Source organism: Elephantulus edwardii, unplaced genomic scaffold (assembly GCF_000299155.1).
Source record: "Elephantulus edwardii isolate Elephantulus edwardi_28Jun2011 unplaced genomic scaffold, EleEdw1.0 scaffold00010, whole genome shotgun sequence".
Taxonomy (NCBI): domain Eukaryota; kingdom Metazoa; phylum Chordata; class Mammalia; order Macroscelidea; family Macroscelididae; genus Elephantulus; species Elephantulus edwardii.
Genome location: NW_006399760.1, coordinates 33,138,925 through 33,152,873, shown reverse-complemented (window position 1 = coordinate 33,152,873; position 13,949 = coordinate 33,138,925). Strand labels below are relative to the sequence as shown.

At 40.0% G+C, this 13,949-nt stretch overlaps 1 protein-coding gene across 1 annotated transcript in view; it reads right to left on the bottom strand.

The window, feature by feature from the left end:
• Positions 1-13,586, bottom strand: part of LOC102864515 (death-associated protein-like 1-like) — a 43,958-nt gene extending 30,372 nt beyond the window's left edge. The window contains exon 1 of the mRNA XM_006880799.1: positions 13,507-13,586. Within this exon, the coding sequence (XP_006880861.1) occupies positions 13,507-13,564 (58 nt within the window). The 5' untranslated portion in view covers positions 13,565-13,586. The remainder of the gene's footprint in view (positions 1-13,506) is intronic.
• Between the last annotated feature and the right edge of the window lie 363 nt (positions 13,587-13,949).

The window sequence follows — 13,949 nt, the reverse complement described above, 5'->3', positions numbered from 1 at the left end:
TGTGTGTGTATATATATAGATATATAATCAGTATATATACAACAACAACAAACTCACACCTCATTGTTGTCTTGGAACTGACTTATGGCTGACCCTCCAGAAGATTTTCAAAGGTTGTAAAATGTCATGGGAAAAGAGTGCCTATTTCTCTCCTGAGGAGCACTGGGTGGATTTGAACTTCCTGTCTTTGGAATGCAAGCCTCTAACTCCTAGGTCATCAAACCTCCATATGTGTGTGTATACAAGATATATGTGTTACTGTGTATATATCTGACCATAGCATGAAACCTCTACCCCACCTGATAGTTGTCAGTTGCCAGGCTGTTGCACATTCCTAAAGAAGGTTTAGGTAGTGGTATTTGCTCCCATAGCACTTCCTGCTGTGTTAGGCCTCATAGAACAGGCCTCCAAAACCAAGAGTTTATATTTCCATAGGGATCAGTTTGGATCTGTCTAGATCTCCTTTGCAATCAACACAAAATAGCTGACTGAGATTGTGTTCTAGGAAGCTGCCGTCTTGAGTGGAGGCTTTACTCATAGCAAAATACTACCAATCAAGCCCTCATAGCAACAGGCAGACCTCCCTGGGAAGGGAGACGTGTGATTACCCCATTCCATTCAGTATTGCCCCAGCAGCTACTCTTCCCCATCCCCACCCCTGATTTTACTGAAAATCTATCTATCTTACTACTTTTGCTAATTCAGCCTTTTACAGGTGTCTAAATATGATAGTTTCAATAATTCGCTATGCAAACTGATCTACAATCAATGTGATTTCCCCATCAACTTTAACCCCTTTCTGTCTCTACCATCCCTGTAATAAATTTTGATATCTATACATTGCCTTTTCATTTAAATGAAGTCATACAATATTTGTCTCTTGTGATTGACTTATTTCACTCAGCAATATGTATTCAAGGTAAACCATACTGTCAAAACTTCATTTCTTCTACTGGCTGAGTAGTCCACTGTATGTGATACCATATTTTGTTTACTCATTCATCTATTGATGGGAATTTAGGTTGTTTTTACATTTTTGGCTACTGTAAAGAGTGCTACAATCATCATTAATGTATAATTTTCTTTCTTTTTTTTTTGTTTTCAAGTCCTTTGGAAGTTTTTGGTTCCTTGATTTGAAAGTTTTTCGTTGTTAGGTGCCATTGAGTTGAGTATGACTCATAGTGATCCTATGAACAAAAGATATGAACCTAGTCCTGTCCTGTGTTATCCTCACACTTCCTGACACACAAGAGCCCATTGCAGCAGTCACCTTGTCAGTCACCTGGTTGAAGGCCTTCCTCTCCTTCGCTGACCTTTCACCCTTACCAACATTATGTTCCTCTCCAAGGAATAGCACCTCCTAGTAATATGTCCAGAGTATGTGAGGTGAAGCCTCATCATTCTTGCCTCCAAAGAGCACTCCAGCTGCACCCACTCCCAAACATATCTATTTGTTTTCTTTGGCCACTCATGGGATGTTCAGTGCTCTTCTCCAATACCACAGCTCAAAGGCATCAATTCTTTTTCTGTCATTCTTACTCATTGTCCAGGTCTAGGATGCACAGCTAGTAATTGTAAAGACCCTGGCCTGAATCAGATACATCTTAGTCCTCAAACTGATATCACTATTCCTCAATAATTAGGTAAGGTCCATAGGGACCTGTTTTTATGAGACATTTCAATTAATTGACCTAACAAACATATAGATAGTAATACTGCTCTGCCTCCTGATTTGTTGTAGAGTGTCTGGTATCTTGCAAGCAACCATCTAAGATTCACAAATTTGTTTCTATTCACCTAGAAAAACATAAGACAAAGAAGAATCAGGAAAAGGAAGACAATATGGAATGTATGTCTAATCTGCCACCATGAACAATTGCCTTCTTTTACATGAGACTAGAAAAATTGGATCCTGCTTGGCTACCAGTGCTACAGAAGAGCCTTGATCAAAAGGGAGAAAATGTGAGACAGAATTTCAAGTTTTCATGGACTCTACACTTTCTAAAGCCATGGAAGGTAGACAAAATGGAAACAAATACTCCGAGATAGATTTTAGATTTTAAACAAAGAAAACAAAAATTATTAGAGTCCTCTTTAAACGAAATAATGGTTTAGCTTAACTAATAAAAAGAGCTCTGGTGGCCTGAAGAGTAAGGAGTTGCACTGCCAATTCAAAGACAGGAAGTTCAAATCTACCAGCTACTACACAAGAGAAAGATGGGACATCTCCCGTGTGATTTATATATAGCCTCTGAAAACCTGCTGGAGGACTCAGCTATGAGTAAGTTTCAACTCGATGGCAATGAGAAAGAAAGCAAGATAATAAAAAATTTATGTCTTGAGCATTATGCTCCTTTAAAAGCTACCTGCGTGGTATGAGATTGAGAATAGTACCTAAGATGATTAGATATGAACCTCAAGAGGAGCTAGTTATGTTAGTGAGAGAGGAACAACCCAGTAAAGGAGGGTGAGAATGGTCGCACAGCTTGAAGAATGCAATCAATGTTGCTAAATTGTAGATGTAGAACTTGGAGAATCAGTTTGTTTCACTGTATATATTTTCCACAATAAAACAAAGAAAATTTAAAGAAAAAATCAATCAGAAAAATAATGGCATACTTAGCCATGATCTCTTTGAAATTCTTATCATGTACACGTATAGAAGAAAAAAAGACACACAAAGTAATTCGCCTCAGAAATGAAATTATGTGGAAACTTCTTTTGAACAGCCATAGAATACGGAGGTGAAGTAGGCTTTTTAGGATGAATGATGAAATGAAATGGTGAAAGAAAAATTCTTTTTCAGGAGGAATGGAGAAAGGAAAGGTGAAGAGACACCTGACTCACAGTGAAGCCCTATGATTGAGTAGAACCGGCCCAGAGACATTCCAAGTACATTTTATAAACGATGCAGACTACCACATCCTTCTCGTTAAGAGTGGCTGATAGATTAGAACCACTGACCTTTGAGGTGGTGTCACCAGATCTTCCTAATGATGGACCACAGCAGTAATTTCAGTGCTTTGAGGAACTCTCATGTGAGAGCAGTAGTTTCACAGTGAGGAAATAGAGTGAAGGTCAGACTTCTCAAGCTCTATAACCTTGAGCTAGATACCCAGAGACCTCTTGGACTTAGTTTCCTCCAATTTCCAAAGGAAGTAATACTGATTGCTTAGGGTTCGCCTAGAGATTAGAAGTGGCATAAATTCCTGTTACACAGTAGGCATTTAGTAATCAGTAACTACTGTTATTTACTTTATATTATTCCGGAGCAAAGAATGATGAAGACTCTCGTGTGAGAATTCCTGGAAGGTAGACTCTGTCTGTGACAGTATATATTATGTAAAGTAAAAGAAATTGCCTAATATAGTGGTAAATTCTCATTCTTTAATGTTTTCAGGTGAAGGTAAGACATCTATCTGCCATGAACACCTCAAGAAAACTTGAAGGAATCCGTGGAAGTTGAACTAAACGATCTTTATTATAAAATCTTTCACTGTGATCCTAACCTTTCCCCAACTGCCTCAAAAAAAAAAAAAAAAAAAAAAAGAAAACATAACCCCCCCAGAGAACACCCACTCAAAATCCACCCCTTTCTTTCTTTAAAAAGAACATGGGGCTTTTAACATACATGTTGTTATTGTTATGTGTTCTTGAGTCTACTATGACTCATAGTGACCCTAACATTGCTCTATCCTGAGTCAACCTCACTGTCTCGGACACAATTGACCCCATTGCCACTGTCAGAGAAAGAAATATTTAAGGAAAGGAAAAAAGAAATGAAAGCTCATTAGTTCTTCACTCTTTAATAAAATAGAGACATTCAGAGAACAAAGTCTTCCCAAATATGCTTACTTCCATCCAGCCATCTTTCAACCAGGAACGTATCTGTTAGGATCTAACTCAATAATTAGAAAACTTAAATATAACCACACTTCGGGTTTTCAGAACACCCTCCTTGTATTTAACTTATTCACAGAGGTGATCTCACTTGATTATGGCAGGGATAAGCAGAAGATAATATCCCCATACTATAGACTAATGCACCAAAATATGTATTGAGGGTGCCATTGCATTGGGGTGACTGAGCCAGATGGAACTAATTTGTGCTTTGCTGGAAACACTGGTCTCTTAATATTTAGACGAACCACTTTATATTCACTATGCATTTATAGACTGTTGGCAGTGCAACCAGAGTTCTCCTTAGAGGCAAGCATTGTGGAACTTCATCTTCCAAACTCTGGGCATGCGGTCAGGAAAGACTAGTTCTTAGAAAAAGATTTCATGCCAGGAAAGGTGGAGGTTCAGGAAAAGAGAGCAAGACCCTTAACACGATGGATTGATAGTGACTCTGACAACTGTCTGGAGCATGGATCATGAGAATGGTGCATGTTAGGGCAGGCTTCAGAAATATTGTTCATAGAGTTGTTGTGAGTCATAGTTGACTCAATGGCATCCAGCAACAACAACAACAACATGCATTTATAACCCAGCTCAACCAGGTTCATGCCTATGTGGTTTATACTAGGCAGGCTAGGCTACTCACAGAAGTTCTTTGAGGTCTCAGTATAACCAAATTGATCCATTTAACTTGAGATCATTTACATAACCCCATATTGGGAATATAGACCTTTTGAGTTTTTATAGAAACAACACTTATGATAAAATATGAACTAGTTTAATATTTAATGCGGTTTTCACTACAAATATCTAAGACTTTAGGTTCTTTCACTAAGGAAAATGAACCAGAGACAGAAAAGGTAAAGGAAAGAGAGGTTCTTTTAGATGATTTCATTAGAAAATACAAATTAATGTTGTCATGAAGCTTTGGTTTCTTCTCCCCTAAGTAAGAGTTATCCTGATTTCAGTTTGTAACTTAAAAAATAGACTCTTTCATTTAGAATTCTGTATACCTGGTAATTTTCCAGTTATGCTTTTCCAGACTTTGCACAGTTTATGGTGGAGAATAGTCAAAATAAAGGCAATTTTGCAAGGGGAAAAAATAGCTTTCTTCTTCTTCACTAATCAGTGAAGGATGTATGCGAAAAAAGCTGACCACCACAAAGGTTTATGCAGACTCTGCCTTGTGGCTTAAAACTTCTATTTGAAGATTTTAATTAAAAGGTTAGAGGTTTGCAAATTGCTTACTGTGCATTCACAGTTGATTTTTCAGTCAGTTCCAAGTTAATCAAGACCCAAAAGATCCTTATCAGAAAAGGATGTGGAGAAGGAGAGAGGGCTGGAGAGCAAGAGGACTTTGGAGGGAGGTCACCTCTGCTTTTCAAATCCCAGCTGAGCTGTTTGCTGGCTGTGACCTTGGACAAGTCCTTCCACCTCCCTAAATTAGTGAGCTTCTCTAAGAAAGGAAGACGTGGCACCATGTCCTGCCGGTAGTGCCACTAGGGAGGTGTCATTCAGAGCAGTAATTCATGCTTATCCTTCCTGCCATAGCCTCTTCCCATAGTAGACCATCTAGAATCCTTGGCACTGCTTACTGTCAATTTTAATCATGGAATAATATGTGATAAATGTAAATTGCTTAAATGTAATATTTCTTAGATTTTGTGAATGTAAACAGCACAATTGTTCTGTAAACTCTACGCTGAATGACAACATTATTGGTTACAGCTTTATTAGTCATTGAATTGAAGCCTTCTTGGACTTCTGTTCCTGTAGTTGTTGTTAGGTACTGTAGAGTACAATTCATAACAACCCGTAGTGACCAACAATAATGACAACAACAACCCCTTCCTTTAGTTTCTACTTTAAAAGAGTTAACTGAAGTAGATGTGCAATTATTACACAATATTATAGTTGAAACTCTGAAAATTAGACAAAATTGTTTCTAGGGGCTGTTGAGTTGATTATAATTCCTAATAACCCTATGAACAACAGATAGAAACCTTTCCCTGCCCGTATATACTGCCATTGTTGTAGTCACGTAGCAATCTACTCATTGAGGGGTGTCTTCCCTTTCACTGTCCCTCTACTTTTTCCAACACAATGTCTTTTGCCAATGACTAATTTCTCCTAATAACATGCCTCAAGTATGTGAGAGCAAGTTTTAGCTCCCTGGCCTCTAAGGAGCATCCTGGTTCACTTCCTCCAACGTAGACTTGTTTGTTCTTCAGGTAGTCCATGCTATATTCAATACTCTTCTCCAATACTCCAAACACTCCTCCTTATTCCTTCAGCCCAACTTTCAGATTCACAGAAAGCACTTGAAAATACCATGGCTTGCATCAGGCACACCGTAGTCTTTAAACTGCTGTCATTGCTTTTTAGCACTTTAAAGAGATACTTGGAAATCAGATTTTCCCCAGACTGCTATAGCAGTCAAGAAATCAGAGAAAAGTTTGCCTTGGGAAAAGAGTGTGGAAGAAGGATGGGCAATAGCCTTTCATACAATAAAGTGCCTTTGAAAACCTGCTGGATGGTCAGCTATATCTCTGTTCTGAGTCTATGGTACACAACAACAGCTACCATGAGGGTTGATAATGGATCAAAGCAAATTAAATCACTGACAACTTCAGCTTTTTCTCCATCTATCATGATGCTGGCTGTTGATCCAGTGGTATATATTTTTATTTTCTTGGTGTTGAGATACAATTAATATTGAAGGCTCTATTTTTTCCACATTCTTCAGTAAATGCTTCAAGTCTTCTTCACTTTCTGCAAGCAGGACTGTGTCATATGCATAAACACAGATTGTTGATGAGTGTTCTACTAATCCTGTTGCCACATTCTTGTTTATATAGTCCAATATCTTGTATTATTTTCCTAGCATATAGATTGAATAGGCATGGAGGTGGGGTAAAGCCCTGACACAATGTCTGGTTTTAAACTCTGCAATATTCTTATAAAAATACCAGCAGGATATGCTTATAGTTCATGTAGGACAAAATCATATGACTTGAGGTGTTGTTATAATTGAGTAGTAATTGTAACTCTGATCGGAGTACATAAGAAGACTGAACAGGCAAATCTGCATACAGTTTTAGCTTTGTAGGTTACATGATACATATAAACTAATATTTTCCTTTCTGGTTTTCTTGCTATGTATCATCGAATGGGATCCAACTGGCACAAGAGGAGATTGCCTCTCCTTCTCCAGTGGACCATCTGGTGGATTCAAACCACGTGCCTTCAGGATTTCAGTGTACATAAACTAATCTTATGGAGCAAAAGGTTTTGTTGTTATAAAACACAGGGATATTTTAATTTAGAAAAAGAGCAAATTTCTGGTGAAACACTGCCTTAAAATTTAGTAGACTTTCATGTTGTTGGCACCCTTCAGACAGTGATATCAAGTGCAGTGCACACCTCTGTATTCTCCCAGTGATGCTGCCTTACCCTGAGGAGCCGGTGGGATGTCCTGAAGGCTCTGTGAAGGGCCAGGTACACAGAAGCACTCGGCATGCTGCAGTGGTGACCCCGAGCCCAACCATGATGTTTGAGCAATGGTTCTCACCCCTTCCTTCTTCGAGTCTCATAGGTCTGTCCCCCACCTGAATTGATTCAATCAGTCTGGAATGGAGAGGCTCAAGCTTTTTTTGTTGTTTTTTTAAATGATATTTGCTCTAAGCAGGGAGTTGTGTACTAACCCAGAAGTGACACCTCTCTGGTGGTTTGGATCCAACAGCCACTCTGAAAAACATAGGTAACCTCTTCTCATGCCATTTATAGCCTCTGAAACCCTGCTCGAGGGTCAGCTAAGAGCTGGTTCTGCCTGGAGGGCAATGAATGGATGAGGCCTCATGAAGTTATGATCTTCCGCATTTTCTGCATTCATTTCCTCTTGGAGCCACAACCTCTTCTGACTCCACAAATATTTCTCTCTCGTCAATAAGACAAAAAAAAATATTCTCTTTAGGGATTCACTGTTGATTTCTCTGATAGGTTGACTCATTTAACTAAAAGCAAAAAGTGGATAGGATGTAGAAAGACTCAAAGGATTGCTCTTTTTCCCTATTTCTTCATGTCTTTGGCTTCCTTATTCACTTGCTTCTCACACCTTTCATGTAATTTGGTTCTTAGAAAACTGAGAACAAGGCAAATTAAAAAAGCAAAAAATCTAAAGGCCACCACATGTTTAATGTACTTTTACTTCACAGCATAAATTTACAACCAAGACACACAGAGGTGTAATGTATTACATTAATACATGAAAGAAAGCTGCTGGGTGCTCCATATGAAGCTAGGGAAGAGTTACAGTTGGCTAGCTTCTTACTGGTTTTCATTTTCAACTGAAAATGATGGGACAGGTACAGGTCATTTTTTTCTGACATTTTTTCTTCTGTTTTGACTTCGCAGTAGTATCTAACGAAACCTCAAATATCAAAATATCTTGAATTTGAGGAAGATTATTGTTGGTGTTGTACCACAAGTTGGAACTGACTTGTATCTGATCCTCCAGCTGGTTTTGTTGTGGTTGTTGTTAGGTGTCATTTAGTTGAGTACAACTCACAGCGAGTGACCCTATGAACAACAGCTCTGAACTCTGTCCTATCCTGTGTCATCCTGACATATTAAAGCCCATTGTGGCAGTCACTGTGTCATTATTTTTCCTCATCTCACTGACTTCCAACCACTTCACTACTCTAACCATGTTTCTCTAGTGTTCACAGGGTTTTCAAAGACCTGTTATTTTTTAAAAAATTTTAAATTTTTTAAATATTACTCTGATTTAGTTACAAAGTTTGAATAAATTGTTTTTCACCAAAGAGCCTTCCCATGTCCTTTACCCCACCCACCCATCGAATTGTGCAACCATATGATTAACTCTCTCCCCTCATCCTCACTCCTCTATTTCCAGCCTCCCCCCCTTGGATCCTCATACTCATTCTACAATGATGGTTTTATACAGTATTTGTCCTTGTGGGACTGAGTTAGTTCACTCAGCATAATGCTCTCCAGTCTCTCCCAAGTTAGGCTGTTGTTGTTGTTGTTATGTGCCGTTGAGTCGCCTGCGACTCATAGCGACCCGATGTACAACAGCCCTAAACTCCGCTCTGTCCTGTGCCAATCGCACTGTCTCTGACACTCCCATCCCAATTATCCCAGTCACTGAATCAAAAGGGCCTTCCTCTCCTGCACCATCCCTCCACCCTCCTAAGCATGATGTCCCTCTCTAAGGACCAGTCTCTCCTCACAACATGTCCAAAGTATGTTAGACGGAACCTCAGAATCCTTGCCTCCAAGGAGCCACCCGGTTTAAGCTTTCCAGGACAAATCCGTTTGTTTTCCTAGCAGTCCATGGTATTCTCAATACTCTTCTCCAGCACCACAGCTCAAAGGCATCAACTCTCCTTCTATCCTCCCTGGTCATTGTCCAACTCTCTGATGCATAACAAGTGATTGCGAAGACCATGGCCTGTATCAGGCGCACCTTAGTCTCCAGAGAGACACCATTGCTCTTCAGTACTTTGGAGAGGTCCCTAACAGCAGACTTTCCCATGGCAATGCGCCTTTTAATTTCCTGGCTGCTGGTGCCAAGACTGTTGACTATGGAGCCAAGCAAACTAAAGCTGTGTACAATCTCAATCTCTTCACCATCCATCCTGATGCTGCCAATTGATCCAGTGGTGAGAATCTTTGTCTTCTTGACATTGAGCTTCAATCCATATTGTAGGCTGCAGTAATTTACAAAATGATTGTTCCTTCATGCTGCGTAGTATTTCATTGTATGAATGTACCACAACTTCTCAATCCATTCCTTTGTGGTTCGACATCTGGGCTGTTTCCATATTCTTGTGATGGTGAATAATGCTGTTATGAACATTGGTGTATAAGTTTCTGTTTGAGCCTCCATTCTCTTTTTTTTGGCGGGGGGGTATATTCCAAGCAATGCTTTCTGCAGAAAGTGAAACAGGAGCCACATCTCATATCACACACAAAAAATCACCTTGAGTTGTGTAAGAGACTTGGTAGTAAAGCCCCAAACCATAAAGTTCCTAAGAGACAAACTGGAATAAAGCTTAGAAGCTCTCTCTACAGTAGAGAAAGACTGCCAAATATAGCCAGAAATGTATAATCTGAAGAGGATAAAATTGATAAATGGGACCTTCTAAAGGTTAAATCTCTGTGTTCATTAAAAACTTTTTCCAACAGAGTGAAAAGAAAACCTACTGACCAGGAACAAACATTTATTTGGCAATGCCATCTCAGACAAGAGTCTCATAATGAAAGTTTATAGAATATTCCTGGGCATCCACAAGAAAAAGTCTGATAACCCAATTACAAAATGGGCAAAAGACATGGAAAGAATTTTCACAGAGGAAGATATTCAAATGGCCAACAAACATATGAAGAAATGCTCCAAATCACTGGCAATAAGAGAGATGCATATCAAAACCACAATGAGATACCATCTCACTCCAGTAGTAGTAGCAAAGTTTAACAGGACAGCAAGTAATAAATATTGGAAAGGATGTGGTGAGATAGGAACTCTTTTACATTGTTGGTGTGATTGTACAATGGTACAACCATTCTGGAAGGCAGTTTGGAATTTCCTTTAAAAGCTGAACATAGACATTTCATAAGGCCTATTATTTAAGAAGTGGAAGAGACAGTAAATCACACAGAAGGCAATGTCCCATCTTTCTTCTGAGGAGTAGCTGGTTGATTCAAACTGTTTGCTTTTGTGCTGGCAGTGCAACTCCTTACTACTAGCCCATTCATGTAACATTCACTCTAATCCCCTCAAAATGGACATGGGTGGTTCAATGGTAAACCAGCCATCTGTACAGAAGACCCAGTTTCAACTCCTGGCCTCATGTACTTTCAAGGCACCAAATTTACTTGTTGGTAGAGGCCTAGGTCACTATGATGCTTAACAGGTTTCAGCAGAATTTCCAGCCTAATGAAACTAAGAATAAAGACCTGGTGATGGACTTCTAAAGATCAGCTAATGAAAACCATATCAATCAGAATGGTCCAAGCTTTTTGTGCATAGGCTCCTCATGAGTCAGACACCATGAGTTGGTGGCTAAATAGACAGCCTTTATATGCCCTGTGGCATTTAACATGGGCCAATTCTTCCAATACTTAAAACAACCTTATACAATATATCTTATTTATTATTCTTCATTTTAGAGATAACAAAGGCTCAGAGATGAGAATGAAAGAAAACACGTTCAAAAGCAGCCAAAGGTCATGTGCAGTCCTTCCCAGCATATACTGTCTCCTTCCCACTCCCAGAAATCTTTTTTTTCTTTATAAATTCAGGGGAAGATTTAATGGAATTCTGGCACCCAATTATTGTTGTTCCATAAATAAAATTTTGCAACATAGCAAACTGGTTCAGACTTAAAATATGTAGCAAGGCATGCTGAAGGATCAGGCGTCTTTGTTCCCTTGCTCTCAGTAGGGAGGCAAAAGCCTGCCTTCATCTTCATTCTAATTATCCAAAACCTCTTATCTGTAGTGTCACAGTTCATAATAATTAATTGTCATGCCAGAGGCATTGTGACATGCTTGATGGAGTCATGGTGTGCTATGTACACAAAGTAATTAGCAATCATTAGTGGTGGGGACAGAAAGTTCTTCCTGGCTTTATTCAAACTTTCATTTTGTTAAGTATATCTCCGTGTTCTTTGTGCATAAATGTAATTTAGCAAGTCGGGTTTCAGCTGAGCTGTTTTATAGGGATGGAAGTGGCAGGAAAAGAAGGATACCTCTCTCTTTTTTGTCATTAGCTGTGTGATGAACTTTTCTTCTAATAATTTGCACACACCGTTCCTGACCATTAATTAGCACCATTATCTGTAAATGTTATGTTAAATATTGCTAAATCCAATTACCAGTATGCAAAGACAATAGTTTTCTAAAGAAGACGAAGGTGTCTTGAACTGGAAATATGGAATTAGGAGCCTAAACTCTGTTTTATTTCATCTGAGCCGCCCATCACAGAGCTGCTGAACCTCTGCATGTTTTTACTTGTTGTGAAGGTTTTACCCATCACCACCTTCTGCAGCAAAGCTGACTGAAATAACTTTGGCTTAGAAATTGAGAATGATTGTTATTGTTGTTTACCATTGAACTAGAACCAGCTCATAGCGGGTTTTTAGAAGTAGTAAATCCCATGGGAGGGGATAGTTCATCTTTGTCCTTTGGAGCAGGTGGTGGATTTGAATCACCTGCCTTTGGGTTGGCAGTAGAATTCCTTACCACTAAAGCACCGGACAAGTATATCAACAAATAAATTTTGTCAACAGAGAAGGAAAGGAAAAAGGGGCAACACTTTAGAGATCTTTATCAAGGAATAAAGATAGAAAACTGTTGAAGGAACGTCAATCTGGCTAAAAAGGAATTGCACTGCCAACCTAAAGGCAGGTAGTTCAAATCCACCACCTGTTCTATGGGGGGAAAATGGGCAATCTCCTCCTGTGAGATTTGTTCTTGTTGCTGATTGTTGTAGAGTTGAACACGACTCATAGTGACCGTATGAACCAAAGGCCTGAAGCCTTCCTGTAACTATCGTCATTTCTCAGGGTTCATAGAATTTCCAGAGACATGTGATTTAGGAAGTGGATGTCACTCCTGCTTCCAAACCAGACTTAAACTGGGAGTTCCACCAAACATTGTCCACAATGGGCAGTCGTTATGGCATTTGACCCCCAGTGATGCAAGGTTCAGCTTCACAGTAAACCCAGATTACCTCAGTGCAGCAAATTGACAGAAGAGTGCTGTACGACTTAGAAACATGTTCCTCCAGAAGAATAACACTAGGCCCCGGGGCCAATTGACATTTAAATACAAGGGATACACACACACACACACACACACACAAATATATATGTGATTGACAGCCTCTTTAAAAACCTGCTGGAGGATCAGCTGTGGGTCCATTTCCAACTAGATGGCAGATAACAATAACAATGGACCAGACCATTTTCAAGCTGCAGAGAATTTATAGTCATTTTCAAAGAATTGGTGAATATTTTGTAAAACATCTGATAGGTACCTTTACAGGGCCCCTTCAATATTTGTGCTTTTACTAAAACATGTTTCTCAGCTTGTTGCAAGGAAAATCCCCCAGTGACATACCTCCAGTCCTAAAGAGGAAGAGGAAACTCAAGTGCTGCCCTGTGCCTGATTTGCCCGCGGGCGCTGCCAGAGAGCATACAGATATATTGAGGGGAGACTGAGACTAAGAACTAGAACCTCCGGGGAGAGACCAGCCAGGATGGAAGGTCCAACACTCCTAACTGTCCCTTTCTACCAGCCCTGACTCCCTTTCACCGCCTCCCTCAACCCTCAGTCTAATTAGGTTTTAATTGAACTGGGGTTTGACAATCCCAGAGTGGTTTTACACACAAACGTAGAAGGATTAAAGGCAGAAGATATCTGGCTGCATGGAGTTAAGTAATAATGGGAAGGTTGAGGAGCTCCACTCTGCAGGGGAGCTCCTGTTGAAGGCATGGCTACAAAGAGAGGCAGCAGCAATAGAAGCATGACCACGAGGCTGCTGCTGTCTGCAGGAGAGAGGGCAGGAGGGCAGCCTACCTGCAGGAGGATGCCCCCCTTTCAGCGGGGAGAGCAGGACTTGCACTTCATTTGCCATAGTGTGTGCCAGTGCTCTGGAGTGCCAGCTGTGGCTGCCCCAGTACACCCTGGCTTTATAAGCACTGGGCGGGGCCCCTTTAGGGCTTTGCTGAGCAGCAGCGGGGCTTGTCACCAGTTGTCTGGGAACTTGTATTACCTTGGCAAATTTATCATAGATGGAACCTCTCTTTCTCTCTCTTTATGTGGGAATGCAGGCATCTCCAGGAGGTAGGAAATGCTTCCCTTCTTTCACAGAGGAAGTAGAGGCGAGAATAGAGTTCAATGGAATTTCATTTCTTCCCAAGTCTCTATCAAATAGGCACCTACAATGTGCTAGCTCTGAGATATACTATGGGATGCCTTCAAGATTCTTTTGTTGTTAGGTGCTGTCGGGTCAAGCATGA